This window comes from Gouania willdenowi, chromosome 1 (genome assembly GCF_900634775.1).
Source record: "Gouania willdenowi chromosome 1, fGouWil2.1, whole genome shotgun sequence".
Classification (NCBI taxonomy): Eukaryota; Metazoa; Chordata; class Actinopteri; order Blenniiformes; family Gobiesocidae; genus Gouania; species Gouania willdenowi.
In genome coordinates this window covers 41,434,561-41,451,430 of record NC_041044.1, presented here as the reverse complement: position 1 = coordinate 41,451,430, position 16,870 = coordinate 41,434,561, and the positions used below count along the sequence as shown (strand labels likewise).

Below are 16,870 nucleotides of genomic sequence, written 5' to 3'. Positions count from 1 at the left end.
TCCCCAAACTGAAGAACACCAGAGAGACATGTTTTCAAGAAACTTTCCAACATAATAAACCCACGCAGCACTCCATGCAACTGTTTTTGACTGAGTATTAATTTACTTTTTTGCACGAAAAAACCCCCAAAACAAAACATGCACCACACGTGTTAACCTAATTCAACAAAATTTGACATAAAAACTAGGGGTGTCCTAATTTAATATTGATATTTGATATCGGTCCAATATCAGCCAGAAAACGATTATCGGACTTTATCGGACTGCATCTAAAATCTCCGATATATATATATATATATTATATTTATTCAATTATAGAAAACTGTTGATATTATGTTGAAGGTTAACATTTATATATAATAAATAGGTCAGTTTTTCTCATCACTACTGTTGCTGACTATTGTTCTCTGTTTGAGCAACATTATGATGATTTGTGCTGATATAGTATCGTATCGATATCGGTATCGGCCAATAGGTAAGGCTGCAATATCGGTATTGTATTGAAAGTGGAAAAAGTATGTATCGGGACATTAATAAATTACACTTACAAAATGAGAGACAAATAGTAAGAGAAAACGATATATGTGGGAAGAAGAAGAAGAAGAAGAAGAAGAAGAAGAAGAAGAAGAAGAAGAAGAAGAAGAAGAAGAAGAAGAAGAAGAAGAAGAAGAAGAAGAAGAAGAAGAAGAAGAAGAAGAAGAAGAAGAAGAAGAAGAAGAAGCGGCGCCCCCTAGTGTTTATTTTGGTGAACCGCATGTTGACGTTGAACAAAGTGACTGAGCAGGTTTTTGGAGCATATTTACCATATCTGAGTTGACTATGGATTCATTTAACATATTAGAGTCGTTTTTATGAGGCATATGTAACTTGTCTGATGTGTTTTATGTTGCAGTGTTTTGTGGTCACTGTACGAACATCGTTGGGTCTATTGTTTGGGGTGTAAAATACTTTTTTCTTGAGCTTCAGCAGCAGTCTTGGATTTAGTCACCCAGTGCCGGGGTGGTCGGTCCATCATCGCCTGGACAGCGTCTCCACGGCTTGGACCGGGACTAAACTATCCTCTAAATCCAGTCTGGAATTTAACCAAAATTGAGGAAAAGCTGAAAAGAGCTGCCTGGTTAGCCTGGGAGCTAATTGGGCTACCAGGGGGAAGTTTGTTTCTGTTTCGTTTTTTTACGCTAGTATTTCAGCTTTAGGCCTTTGTAAAATCCCTGAATGAGAGTTAAACTTAGCACTGGAGTTACAGTAGTTCACACCATGCTTAGCAAAGTGAGCTAACGTCCTGTTAGCTCCAGAACCGTGTGTGTGTTTAAACGTGACCGCTGCTGCCGCTGATGAGGCTCGTCACGGCGGGTGTTTCCTCCTTGTCCCACCGACGTTGACGTCCGGTCACACCCGGGATAAAGGACGAGGGTTACGGTGAACAGCTGCGGGATGATGGGGTCTCTGAAGGCTCTGCAGGAATGGTGTCGGATACAGTGTGAGAACTACGACCATGTGGACGTTAAGGACATGTCGGCGTCCTTTCGGGACGGACTGGCTTTCTGTGCCATCATTCATCGCTACAGACCAGATCTGATGTAAGTAACAACACTTAATAATCTAAGGTTGACAGTCTACCTTATGTATCCATATATAATACAATGTTAAATAGGTGTGTGCGACTGCGCATGTTTATCTAAAATAATCTTATTAACAGTTAACAGCATATGTTGGATTTTTCTATTATTAGACTAAATGTGTTGAGCATCTGATCTACTTTTAAATAAAACTATTTATACTATACTGTTTTTTTTTTTTTAAATTATTATTATTATAAAGCTAAAACAGATTTTCTTTTCTATAAAAACATGTATTTGTATAAATAAAAAAACAAATAAACCATGTATAATAATCCATCAGTAATGCACTACTACGGTAAGACTGTATCATGGTGTTCAAATTTTCATTTGCATTTTGTTGAAAACTATTAATTAAATATGTAGGTGTTTATTTATTGACTGGGTCAGGGTTTTTCAACCTTGGGCTCGTGATCCAATGTGGGGTCGTCTGGAAATAAAATGGGGTCGCCTGAAATGTCTAGTACTAATAAATATATATTTTTAAAAAACGCATGATTAAAATGACATTTCTATATTTTTAGTTGTTTAAATGTATTTTTTTAATTTATTTTTGTGCACATACACTACACATAATCCAGTGGTTCAAGGATTTTTGTTTTATGTGTTAAAAAGAATAGAGTAAAAAAAAAAATAGTAAAAAAGAGTACAAATAGAAAAACAATAACAATAAATAGAATATATACAAAAATAATACAAATATACAATGATGTACAAAATAGTAGTGACAATAATATCACAGAAATGTAAATACAGTGCAGAAATGGGCAGGAAGCTAAAATAAAATTGAAAAAAAAAAACCTCAATGTATTCTATACTTTCACTTTCTGAAATATAAATGCAGTTCAAATAAAAGCAGTGCGTATTGTCACTTTGTATTTGTAACACAAATTGTTGATTTTTTTTCATTCTTACTATGGACTTTATATTTTGTTAAGCGCACTGAGATGACTTTGTTGTAATTTGCGCTATATAAATAAAGTTGAATTGAATTGAACTTTGAATACAACAAACACGATCAAAAACCTAATTTCAAAAATAGAAGAAAGTCTCTGAGGTCGCCAAACATTTGTGATTTAAAATGGTGTCACAAGAAAAAAAGTGTTTGTTAATTTTTTTGTTTTTTCTCGTCTTTAAACAGACTCAGAGATAGTTTCTTTAACAAGCCAATTGACTTGATCAATAACTGATCAGCAGCCTGTAAAACAAATTCCATTCACAAGTTCACAATACACCGTTCTACCTCAGGTCTGCACCTTTCTCACTACCTTTTTGTTTTTTTTATTTTAGGTGTTTCTTAATTTTGTCTAAAGAAAGACCAGTTAGCAAATCCATCTTTAGTAATCCCATGAGTGTGATCCAGGGTGTGGTTGTCTGACAAATCAGACTCCTCCGCCCTGTGTTTACACTGACACCAAACAAACTAACTACAGCTGTATCTCTCTGTGGGGCAACTTTTATCACAGCGGGGCCACAAAAATGTGTTTGTTTAATTGGAGGGCCTTATGATCAACATTCATGTCAGCATTTAGAATAATTAAAGATCTGAGCATTAATACAGGAAAGAACCAAGAGTTTTTATAGTAATTGTGTGTGTTTTTCTGTCATTTTGTGTATGTTTATTGTTGTCTTGCTCGTTGTGAGGCAGTTTGTGCATTTCTGCAGTCCTTTTGTGTATTTTTCTTATTTTTTTTTATATGTGTTTTGGAGTCATATTGTGTCTTTGTGCTGCCATTTTGCATTTTTTTGGAGTAATTTTTGTGTATTTCTGTTGTCGTTTTACTTGTTTGTGAGTACTATGGGTTTGCAGAGTCATTTTTTGTGTTTTTCTTGTCTTTTTGTGGACTTTTGTTGTTGTTTTCTGTAATTTTGTATATATTTTTTTTAGTAGTTTTGTGTGTTACTTTTGTCGTTTTGTTCATTTTTGTAGTAGTTGTCTGTTTTTGGAATGTTTTCTGTGTTTTTTTTCTTGTCTTCTACTGTATTTTTCTGCAATGTTGTTCATTTACTTTGGGGGCTGCAAGTGGCTGCCAGTGGCCTTTGTCTGCTGTAATACATGCTGGACTTCTTTTTAATTAGTGAAAATAAGTCCCTAAAAAAACTTCATTACTTTTGATTCATTGTGCATGTTAAGTTTTTGGTTTTTTTTTGTCTCAAAATGATGCATTGTCTGATTAATGAGGGTTTATGTCATTTACAGCATGAAGGCAGATAGAAACAGAAGGTGTGACCTCGATCTTATGACTCGCATTAAATGCACGTCAAGGGAATGAACAGTTCAGTGTTTGAGCTTATTCTAGTCAGCACCAGGATTACTGGCATGGCTCCTACTAAGAAATATAATAACGGTTTCCTCCCCTGTTGTTGTGAGTAGATTGTGTAATCCTTCTAACTGTGCTATTCTATTGTTTTTACCTGGTTATGATTTCAGTAAGGCTTTAAGTTAAAGAAAGATTAAACTCTTAACACTCAGCTTTGGGGCTCTGCTGCTTTAATTTAGTTGATATCTCCTTGTCTCAAGCCCAAACGCAGTAATTTAACTGGGCGTCCTGTCAGGCTAATCTACAGCTGAGACCTCCACCTGTCAGATACATTTGACTCTCACACAGAATTTACTATTGCAGACACGCTGTGGTCACTGATGCAGAGGAGAGGCTTTGATACTGTAAAGGCTTTATCAGAATTCCTTTGGCCAAGGTCAACTCCAACTGTCATCCCACTCAGAAATGAGAGGATGATACAAGGAAGTCATTCATGTTCCTACTATACTCTAGAAAAGTACAGTCAGCTTTGTATCGCGTATTGTATTGTGAGGTACCCAGAGGTTCCCACCCCTAATAATACATGGAGACAGGCTTATAAATGTGTTCTAACTAGTATAAGTAGTATTAATATTATGATACTTTCACAGCTTTCACTCATTGTCATTCATTGTCAGTATTCACAAGATTGTAGAGTAGACAGAATTTTATCTAAAGCCTGTATATAACCTTGTTAATATTGGAGTTAAACAATATATATTTTCCCATTCCAGAAAGTACATAACATTTAGAACATAACATGGCAGCACAGGAGGAGGTTCGTCACAAGGGCGGTGCCCCTGTATACTCTGGCAAGCAAGGCAAGAAGCATAACCGCCCAAGGTTTTTGTTCTATAGTAAAATAAATAAATTCTTTATAGTTATTCTTACAATATCGTCAGTCACCCTCATAACAAAAGTTTTTTTTTTTTGTTTTGTTTCGTTTTTTAGGCCATTTCAAGATTTTATTATTAACTCCTTTTAATTATTATTTTATTTTTATGATTTTATTATTATTATTTATTTTATTTTTGAATTTCAATTTTAATTGAATTGAATTTAAATGTATTTATTTTTTTATGTCCCTGTGACCCCTGTGGATCGATGGATGTTATGAGTTTTATTTTCTCTGTCCTGTTTCATCTGCACAAATCTGTTTCAACAGCATTTATGGGATATTGTTTTAGATGTTTTTAGGTTTCCATGTGTCTTGCACACTGTTTACCAACAGCCATCCTTAAACACACCACTGATGTAAACTGACTCATACTGGATTCATTAAGATCACATTCTGCATTTCATCATCCAAGTCTTGGTCAAACAAGTTTTGCATCTGTTTTAACTATTTGTCTCGTTTCCTACTCTTCTCTCTCTCTCTCTTGGTCTCGTCTGTGAGATGTGAGGTGATGGACGTGGTTTGACATGGTTTTCATTGGATTGCTGCTCGGTGTGTTTGCAGTCAGCAGAGCTAGATTACAGGGAACAGAGGTCACATTGTGTGCCTGCAACACGGAGCTCATTCACTGGGTTTTCCCTTCTTCAATGTCCCACATGGTTTCCACAGGCTCTCATACTTTATGTTTCGTTCCACTGTAAGTGTTGTCTGGACTAGCAGAACACACATTTACCTATACAAACACACACACACACACACACACTTTGATCCCAGCTCTTCTCAGACATGTTTCCAGTTTTTACTGCAGGATGTTTACTGGTGGGAGCCCGGCATGAGTTTTCCCACCACTGGCACTTCAGAGCGAGGCCTTGTAATTATCAGATCTTCACTCCTGTTCAAGTCGGCTACCCCTGTTTTTCCTTTTGTTGTGCCTGGTTTTCCCATCAGTGTTTTACATAGTTGAGTAGTGGAGCCACGCCGCATTTTTGTCCCACTAATAATAGATCCGTGATGGTTCATAACACACGTGCGTATAGGTCAGCACAGCAGGCTAAATACAGTATGGTACAGTATGGCCTGTTCAAACCAGCAAGTTGTTGCATAACTAAACAGTGGTTATGATAAAAGTCTTATCTCAAATCTTGTTTCACCTTTGTGTCCCTACAGAGACTTTGGATCGCTGTCTAAAGAAAATGTCTACGAGAACAACAGACTGGTGAGTTTCTCTTTATCAAACACCCAACATGAATCTGGCCTTGATTTGATTTTGAGAAATCCATTGGCGTTTTAAATAGGGATGTCCCGACTTTTTAATTTCCGATATGATACCAATATTTCAGCCTTGCGTATCGGCCGATACCGATATTGATCCAATATCAGCATGAATCATACATACTTTTTTTTTCTCTCTCTCTCTTTGATAAATAATAAATAAAAAATAAAATAAAATGAAAAATAATCAGAAAATCCGGAAATTTGAATCCGATATCCGATATTTGTTTTCAGACTAATATCGGACCGATATTGATATCGGATCTGGACACCCCTAGTTTTAAAGTAACAATTATTGTTGATGCATTGCCAAACATTGTTTGTAACCAGAAGATAAAAACAGATTTCTTTGAACACATTCAATGTAAAAGTAAGGGCTCCAGTTTTTCGTTTAGAAATTTTCCAAATTCAGATTCAGTTTCTGTGCCAGTTTCAACAATTTTCTAGGACATCTCTTGTACATCGGTGTCATAGAATTCTGAAATTTTTACCAAGTGTTCCGTAAATAGTCACACTGTACATTTTTAGTTTGATCAGATGAAAACTTTTCGAGATATGGCCAATTTAGTGATGGGGGTCTGTGTCGATTTTCGTACGCCCTTATTTTTCTTCCATTTTCAGCTTTCAGTATCTCAGGAACTATACCACATAGAAAACTGAAATTTGGCATAGTAATACTGCTCCACCCACTCTCTTAGAATATATAAAAACATCTGCTGTACATCCTATCTGGTAGACATGCCAACCTCTCAAATTTAGAAAAAAAGTTTGTCAGGGTTTGGTTCTGGAACATGTTTGGGCCTTCATTAAATTACTTAGCATATGTCACAGCTCTCTGTTATTTTATCAGCTTTGAGCTATGTACATAGACTGTTCACCTCACTAATGATTAGTCACATATATGCATTGGTTATTGGGTGACACGCTCTTGAAATCTGAAAAAAATATATTTTTAAACTTTTTTTCATTGGCCTATTTTTGAGATATAGACAATTTAGTGAGTGTGTCCTTATGTTTCTTCCATTTTCAGCTTCCAATATCTCAGAATCTTTTTAGTAAAAAAAAAAAACAGTTATCACACGCAGTTATAGGCCCATGAAAATAGTAAAAAATAAGTATTTTTTGGATTTCAAAGGTCTGTCACCCATTAATCAATGCATATATGTGACTAATCATTAGTGATGTGAACAGTCTATGTTCATAGCTCTAAGCTGATCTAATAACAGGGAGCTGAGACATATGCTAAGCAGTTTACTGAAGGTCCAAACATGTTCTAGAACCAAACCCAGACTAACTTTTTTTAAATTTTGAAGGTCTGGCATGTCTAACAGATAGGATGTATAGCAGATGTTTTTGTATATTCTGAGAGAGTAGGTGGATATGTATTACTATACCAAATTTCAGTTTTCTATGTGGTGTAATTCCTGAGAAATTAGAAGCTGAAAATGGAAGAAAAATAAGGACGAGCAAAAATGACTCATACCCCCCCTCACTAAAATGGCCATATCTCAAAAAGTATTCATCCGATCAAACTAAACATTTACAGTGTACCTATTCAATAATTACGGAACAGTTGGTAAAAATTTCAGAATTTTTTAGACCAAAGTGCGTGAGCCATTTGTTGAAATGTCCCTTTACCAATTTCTGTTTCATTTCCGTTTCATGACTTTTCTGGCTATTAAACTTCCTGAAATCATACCATACATGCAACATAGGCGTAATAGTCAACTCAGAGCTGCACGATTATGGCCAAAATGATAATTACTATTACTTTGATCAATATTATAATCAAAATTATTAATCACAATTATTCATCCTTAGACAAAACATCTGTATTTTTATTTAACTACTTTTTCACAAACAATATGTGAACAGTTTAGAGTGCAAAAGAGCAAGTGCTTTGAACAAGTATAGCAAAGGATTTATAAATATTTGTAAATGTCATTTCTGGATTTTACACTGTTGTCCTCATCATTGTCTTGTATGTACAGTGTATGTTGCAAAGTAAAAGAAAACATATTAAAATAAAAGAAAGCAGCAGAGCCCACATTTTAAATGTAAAAATCACAGACAATCAGGTTAATTTAATCATGGCGGCCAAAATCGTAATCACAATAAAAATTTGATCAAATGTTATTAATTTTATATTTATAATGTTCTTCAGATGAATAACGGAAGCCAGGACCATTACGCTAGAATCACACACTTCCAAACACTCATCCACACATCTGTACAGGAAAAATAACTTGGAAATGCAGTTAGTGTTTGAGGCCTAAATGTTTTTGGCTCACAGATTATTAATAAAACTGGACGGTGACGTAGATAAACGGAAAGAACTTAAAAAATCACAAAGTAGCCAGATTTACACTAGAAGTAATGAAATGCTTGTGATGTGTGTTCTCTGCTGGTTCTCACACACTTAAAATGGGAGTACACTCATTATGGTATGAGCTCAGCTTTGGCAACTTCTCCCTCGCAATAATTCATCCCACAGCTTTAGCGCAGAGTGCAGTTGTCTGATCTCTGCGTATAAATCACTGCACTAATGCAGAGTTATTTTCTAAGTGTGAAAACAACAAGGCTTTGTAAGACATGTACATTTGTGTCCATCTTGTGTTCTGCTTTCGCTTTATTTCTTTGTATCCTGAGAGTTGTTGCTGGACTAAACGTGTCCTTGGACATTTTTTTGAATCAGATTATTAGAAAAACTGCTGTCACAAGGAGACTCTGCTTGGCAGCTCTTCCACTGCAGTGTGTACCTTTTGCTGCTTCCAAATGCTGAAAGTCAAAACCATGACGTAACTTATTTAACTCTTCCAGATACTGTATCTGGAACTGAATCTTTTAAACCTGGTGGAAACTCTAAGTTAATCTACACGTGGAAGATTCCAAACTACATAATAATGTTGAGATAATTATTAATCAAACTGTTTTAGTCTTTTTTTTATTCTTACAAAAGCCCTATAGAGGAAGTAGAAAACTAGCATTATTAGCTAAAAACACTGATACTTGCATGGGATGCCTGTTTTTAGCCGTCTGGGTTTTTTGCTTTTTTTTGTCAACCTTTTTTGAAATTGTTTCATTGACAAAAAAAAAGAAATCCCAAGGCACACCATCAACCGCAAATGTTAAAAAAATGAAACTTTGTAGTCCATATTAACAATATACAATAGGGATGTCCCGATGCAACTTTTTCACTTCTGATACGATGCCGATATTGCAGCCTTGAGATATGAAACCGATGTTTTATCAGCACGAATCATACATACTTTTATGACTTATTTTGTAGTGTGGAATGTTAGAAAAGGCTTGATCAAGTGATGTCACTCAAACAGAGAACAGTAGGGATGAGAAAAACTGACCCATTTATTATTAACCAATTGGTTACATAAATGTTAACCTTCAACATAATATCTACAGTATTCTACAACTGAATGAATATAATATATATCAGAGATTTTAGATGCAGTCCGATAAAATCCGTTATTCGTTTTCTGGCTGATATTGGACCGATATCAATATCGGATTGGGACACCCCTAATATAAAGTCATTCTTATTAAAGAGTCTTGAATAGTATCAAATAAACAAAAAACAGTTTCTTCTTTTGAATAAAAAGTATAGTCAACACTGCAGTTGTTTTTTTTTAGTGTTTTTAATAGGAATCAAAACAGCAGCAGCAAAAAATCTATTATGATTTTTCATATTTCTCTTCTCAAATAAAAAGTGCAATTAACAATCTTTATTTTATATTTATATAATATTCTATTCAATTCAACTTTATTTATATAGTGCAAATTACCCAGGAAGGAACAGGAAAATACAATACCAATGAGGTGAAATTGAATCATTTTCCATGGCATGCACAGTGGTTGAAAAACCCTGATTTATTGTATCTGTCCCAGCCAAACAAACCTTAAATAATAAAATTAGTAATCATATTAATTTCTAAATAAAATACCAAATTGTGGTCTGCCCCACCTAAAATTCCACTTAAGTCCTTGTGTGACCCCTGAACTAAAACAAACATCCTTTTACACTCCAGTCGGATGAAATGCAGAAGAAATATTTCATTTTCTCTTGAAGTTTGAACGAGTTACAAGTTTTTAATATGTTAAAACTAGGGATGTAACGATTAATCGTAAGGCAGTTAAAAATCGATTAATAAGTATCACGGTTGATATTATTTTTCTGAAAATTGAATCGCAGTACTTTTTTAAACAGCAGAGGGCACTATATATATTGATCCTTCTCTTGTGCAAATGCTGAGGCAGCAGGCGGAATCTGCTACTACTTTCTTTCTGGCCGCCTTCTACTCTTAAACATGTTCATAAATGATTCCTTACCCCTTTAGCACCGAAAGAATATCTGTAATATTACGTGAATATCTGTAAAAGTCACGTTTTTCTATTACCTCTGTCTGCTAGCATAGCATCTCTTCACTGCACAGATTAGCTGAATGTCAACCGACCACCAGCGCCCTCTGCTGGTACAAACAAATATCTGACGTAATTACAATGCAGACTGGTTTTTTTTTTTTAAAAGTCCAATTGTTAAGGCACAAAATACATTTCCAGTTGCACTTTTAAAAAGAAAAATAACTACTATGCAGTTTTGCATTGTTTCCTATAGAACCAGAATTTTAATTAATAGGCTTCTTCTTCATTTGTATTATTCCTTTATTTATTTATTTCATTCATGATTTATTTTTAGTTAAATTGCATTGTTCTGAATAGTTTATCAAGGGATTCTTTTGACGATGAAAAAGAAAAGGAAAATGGTACAGTATTTTCTAGTTTTTTTCCCAAAAAAAATAAAGGAATATTTTCCAATCATTATTTGTCTACAGTCCCATTTTGTTAAATAAATTGTGAGAGAATCGTATCGTGAACCCAGTATCATGAATCGAATCGTATCGGGAGTTGAGTGAATCGTTACATCCCTAGTTAAAGCTGATATCCGGAGTTTCTGAGAAATGTCTCGATGTCCCGTCCTAAACAGCTCCACTTCCTCTCACTGCCTCTCTCAATCTACCAGAAGCCACGCCTCTACTTTTCTGCACGCGCATCGCGTAACATAGCAAGGTCGCATTGGGTCACATTGATATAGTTCTATGGGTCCTGTTACCTGTTTGCTGTTGTGACGCGCGACCTTGTTTTCGTGCACAGTTCCGCATTCACTTTGATTGACAGTCTCAGAAACAGGAAGTTGAAGCCTATTGGCTGGATGATCACGGCGATTGTTTCCATTTGTATAGGGGTCTATTGGACAAAGGAGGGACTTATATACATTAATGTATATGAATGACCACCAGCAGTAGACCATAGTAAATGACTAGTTAGGTATTTTTGCGCATTTCAAAAGAATCATACATAAACATAGATTTCTCAGAAACTCCGGATATCAGTTTTATGTAAATATTGTGTATATACAATTTAGTCTGATTATCCTTCCAATGAGAAGTTTACAAACTATACTCTTCAGTTTGACATGATTATGATATAAATCAACTAAAAAGCTTTAGTTATTCATCGTCTGGACCTACTGATGGCTGCAGGATGCTGGAGTTTGTCCAAACGTACTCATTCAGGGCACACCCTGGAAAGTTTCAGTCCATCATAGGGACAACACACAAAGACACACATGATTCCCCCTTTCTTTTTCAGAGAGGAATCTAACTAATGATCCTTTGACTGGAGAACATGGTGGTGACCCTATGAGCTACCCAAGCAACCCAAAGCCACCATTAAAAACAAGCATTTTTGGGGGGTCATTTGTGTTGATCTGATGTAAAATCTCACTTCCCTTTCCTCGAATTCTTGTGTTTTCTCCTTTATCTTCTTCTTTTTCCCAACTTTCTAAAACTTTAAAATTAAGTGACCGTGTAGAATTTAAATCTGCACAGATTTCATACAAAACAAGAAATACGGTAATCTAATGGTAGAAAATATCCAAAACATGTTATTTTTTAAGGGTAAAGTTAAATATAAAAGATTTTAAGTGTTCAAACACCGTTAAAAAGTTTTTGTGTGTCAATTTGTGAAGTAAAACTATGGAACAGAATGAGTGTGGAGCTAAAACAATGTTCAAACATAATTCAGTTTATAAAAAGGTAATTTACTTTTACTAATCACCATGGTTCATTTAGTTTTTGTTTGTTTTCTACTTTGAGTAATACTGATTAGCTATAGACTATTTGTGAATATGTAGATTATTTGTATGATGGTATATGGGTAATTTATTGTACAGTTCGTTATATTTAAAAATACAAAATCGGTAGTGAATATAGGGGTAGAATTAAATAAGCACATGCAAATCGATTTAAGTGTTTGTGGATCAAATCAATGGTCTATTTTTGCTGTTGTAATTCAGATTTTTTTTTTACATTTTTCAAACTATTGTTCTGTCATCATTTTACATCTTCAAAATAAAGACAGAAATCAATCAATCAATCTTTGCCTTTCCTTCATCTTTGGTTAACGCAGGCATTCGAAGTGGCCGAAACACAGCTGGGGATTCCTGCCCTGTTGGACCCAGAGGACATGGTGTCCATGAAAGTGCCTGATCGCCTTAGCATCATCACATACGTGTCCCAGTACTACAACTTCTTCAATAACAAGCCTCAAGGTGCGTGTACTTCTAGTACTGTAAGTTTTCTTATGATCATCATAGACTTGTTACTTACACAAGAGCTAATGCAGTGCTTCTCAAAGTGTGGGGCGCGCCCCCCTTGGTGGGGAATAGAAGTACGACATGTGGGTGCACGACAGACTTTTCAATTTCATGCCAAATGCTTTTCTGAGATCATTCCCACAGAACAAAACGCCTGCACACAAAGAAAGTAATAATGAGAAGCCTAAAAATGTAGCAGAAATTAAAAGAGCATTAAATTATGACTGCATTTAATATGAGAACTGAAGTGCAAAGATAATGATTTATAATAATGATCCTTTTTGGATTTCTTAAGATTTTTGCCACAGATTGTGTTTCATTATTTCCTGTATTTTTAACTAATTAAAGCAGAACTAAGTAACTTTTTCACCTTAATAAATCCTTCTCGTAGTCCCTGTGAGGGTATTACAAGTGTTTACGGGGTGATTGGGGGTCTTTCATCTCCCCCTCCTGTCTCTGGCCTGAAAACCGCACTTGCAACTTTCCTGCCTCCGACCTGGTGGCAGACGTACTGCTTTACGGCCAATACAAACTAATGCTAGATTATGACCAGCCCCGTGTCTGCATACGGTTGTCTACAAATTCACTTTTCTCAAACTTATACTGTATCATGGCGGAGTCAGCAAAAAAAAAAGGCAGAGAAGATCTTTGTCCGAGGAATGAAAGCAACACACAGCAATCACACACACTGTCGTCGTGGCAACAGGTATGCACGCTCACACTCGCAACCCAGCACTCCATCAGGCAGCACACACAAATATCCATCCATCCATCCATTTTCAGAGCTGCTTTGTTAGCACCAAACACACACACATTTCCACACTCCCTTCCGTATTACTCCCACATCATTCATTTATTTTACTTGTCTCTCTTCCTCATACTGTTCACATGGTCACATGGGACTATATGTGTGAAAGCACCCTTAGTGCCACTGTTGTATTAGATTTTTCAGCACAAGATACTTAGTTCTGCCTTAACTATTAGTCATTACCTAACAATTTTACATTTGGTTTTCATGCTGGTGATTATTTTTAATTCTTTTTTTAGTTTTAATTTATTCGGGAAATATGTTAGTTGCGTTATGAAACATGACGTTACTTGTTCCCTGTTAGTTTGTTTCATACGTGCACTGAATTTCCTTTTTTTTTTCCTTAAGCTTTTTGTCACAGATTACAATGTTTTTTTATTTCCTGTATTTTTGACTACAGCACTTCAACATTTGTATTTAATTTAGTTTTAAAATTTTAGATTCATTATAAAATATGACGTTACTTGTTGCGTTAGTTCAATAAATTTAAAAATGTGTTATTTGTCAGGATTATTTGGGGGGGCAGTGGGCGCAGGCGGGGCTTGAAAGTTCGTTCAAATTGGGAAACACCCAAAAAGTTTGAGAACCAGAGCTAATGTGATGATTTAAGATTTTTAATAAATGACTCCTGCATTGTTGTGGACCACAGCAAACCCTCCATCCATGAAGAGGCTCAGCTCTGTAGGTCTGACTGAACTGGCCCCGAAAAGACCTCCAACCCCTCTTGAAGATGCAGCTGTTGAAACCAAGGTAAGTGTGAATGACATCAAGAAAAAGAGGTGGCGATGAACATGATAAACACATATTGTTTTTAAGGTGATTGGTTGATTTATTCTACGTATAAAGTGCTATAGAATCCGCTTGATTTGCATTTCATTTCTTTAAAGTAACAGAATGTGTCTAAAGCATGCAATCATTTAATGTGTTTTACTTTTTATTGAAAGCTTATTGTACTAAAAATCATTTAACTAAAGAAGTCACCATAAACGTTTTGAGTCTCAAAGTTACAAAGCTCAAAAATCACTTCATCACTTCCCTGCATGAGCTTGGTGCTGCACGCATGTCTGAGGGAATAACCAAAAAAAAAGCACATTTGGACGATTCTGCGTGGGCAGCCTCTGTATCCTGCCTCTCTCCTCTCTTTTTTCTTTCTCTCTCTCCTGTGCCTTTAATCTCTTTCCTTCATCCTCCTCTTCATCACCCCCTCACCCTTCCTCCACCGTCACAGATGGAAATTGGTTCCACCTCTTCCCTTTCCTGCTCTTCTACCTCTGCTCTTAACCCTAGACATTAGGAGGTGAAAACAAAGCAGTTAGGGAAGTTTTTTTCAAACCGTCTTTTGCACATGTGTCAAACTCATGGCCCAGGGGCTCAAATCCAGCCCTTTTACAGCATCTAATTTGGCCCACAGAAGAAAGTAAAAATATATTTGCAGTGCTTCACAGTTTTCCCAGTGCTTATATTGTATGATTGCAATAATTTTTAATGTTAAACAGTAGAAAAAACTCAAAATTCCGACAAAATCCTTTGATTTTTCTCAAATTATGAAAATATTTCCCTTAATTAGATAGAAATTAATGACAAAATCTAGGAAATTTAAATTGAAGATCCTGTTGGGACTGATATTTATGATTTATTGCTTGGATATTGTCAGTTTCATACATGTTTTGTATTTTATGTATGCGTAGAAGTGCAAACTATGACACAATAATGTTGAAATTACTTGTTTTCTTGCACAAAGTCTGTGGCCCACTTGAGATAAAACTGCTCTGTATTTGGCCCCTGAACTGAAATGAGTTTGACACCCCTGATCTATTGTATATCAAACACAGACTCTCAGTATGTTTTTATGTTCTGCACTTTTTTTATTTGCTGCCCAAAAACAATCCTATTTATCACTGAAAGCTAACCTGACCAAACTGTTGGCTTTTAGCTTTTAAGGCTCTCACACGTTGGTGCATTTCTGTGCTGAACTAAGTTCTACCCAGAAAATTCTAGCAGTTAGCGTATAGCTAAAGTAGCTAGCTGAAGGCAAACAACCATCCACATCCTGACTCGGGGTCTGATCCCTCCTTCATTACTCTCCATCATTTCCTGTCCCCTAATGTCTTCCCCCCTCCCCGTGTCCTGATTGGATGATTCAGCCCACGGTGGGTGGGACGGAGGCCGTGGCGCGCAGCACTCTGAGCAGCACCTGCACTGCCTGCCATGAACACGTGCACCTGGTGCAGAGGATTTTAGTGGACGGAAAGCTCTACCATCGCAACTGTTTCAGGTAAAGGTGGCCTCCGTTCATGAGCTGAGAAAATCTGACACGTCTCCAATTTAAAAAAATAATTTGATTCATCTTTTTGTTTCTTCAACTAACAATAAAATGAACGAAGTTTCTGAAACTTCTGGTGAAGCTGCTCTTCCAACGTGTTGCAGAAAAGATTTTTAGAGAGAGATGGAATAAAATTTAAGGGGAAAAGCTACATTTCAAGATGCAGTACGCCAGAATAACAGTGAAAAGTATAGCAAGTATAACAATAGCAGGAGTTAAATAATGGATGAATAAACTTAAACCAGTTTAAAAAGTTTTTAAATCATATATCGTTGATAAGCATAAGAAGGCAGAGCAACAATGGACAGCAATAATATATAATATGTATATAATGATATAACAATATATTGAGGGGGTGACCGTGGCTCAGTGGTAGAATGGGTCATCCAGAAACCAAAGGGCTGGAGGTTCGACTCCCACTCTATTCAAGTCATTGTCATTGTGTCCTTGGGCAAGGCACTTTACCCACATTGCCTCGTATGAATGGGTATGAAGTGTGCGTGGTGGTCAGAGGCACCAAACGGCAAGCCTTTGAGTCTCTTGGAAAAAAAGTGCTACATAAATCCAAGCCATTATTTTTATTATTATTAATACTTACTTGATCAACATAATAAAAATATATATATTATGATAGAGTATATAATGAATGTAATTATTGCCACTATATTTTGTATTATTTAAAGCAGAACTAAGTAACTTTTTTCACCTTAATAAATCCTTCTCGTTGTCCCTCTGAGGGTAATACAAGTGTTTATTGGGTGATTGGGGGGGTCTTTCATCCCCCCCGTTGTATATTAATATTTACTGTAAAATGTTAATATTTTATATGTGTATATATATATATGTTTGTAAGTGTGCACGTATATGAAGATCTGTTTGATGTGTGTGTATAAACTATAGATATAAATGATCAAATCTTTGGCACACTGTGTAGACTATATATTGAATGTGTATTGTAAAAATAGTGATTAGTTTCATAATCA

The 16,870-nt window shown here is 35.7% G+C and overlaps 1 protein-coding gene across 1 annotated transcript in view; it reads left to right on the top strand.

Annotated features, from left to right (window-relative positions):
- The first annotated feature begins 734 nt into the window (after window positions 1-734).
- The window catches only part of micall1a (MICAL-like 1a), a 27,533-nt gene continuing 11,397 nt past the window's right edge, over window positions 735-16,870 (top strand). The window contains 5 exon segments of the mRNA XM_028453850.1: window positions 735-1,580; window positions 5,982-6,030; window positions 12,570-12,711; window positions 14,214-14,314; window positions 15,709-15,839. Of these exon segments, the coding sequence (XP_028309651.1) occupies window positions 1,435-1,580; window positions 5,982-6,030; window positions 12,570-12,711; window positions 14,214-14,314; window positions 15,709-15,839 (569 nt within the window). The 5' untranslated portion in view covers window positions 735-1,434.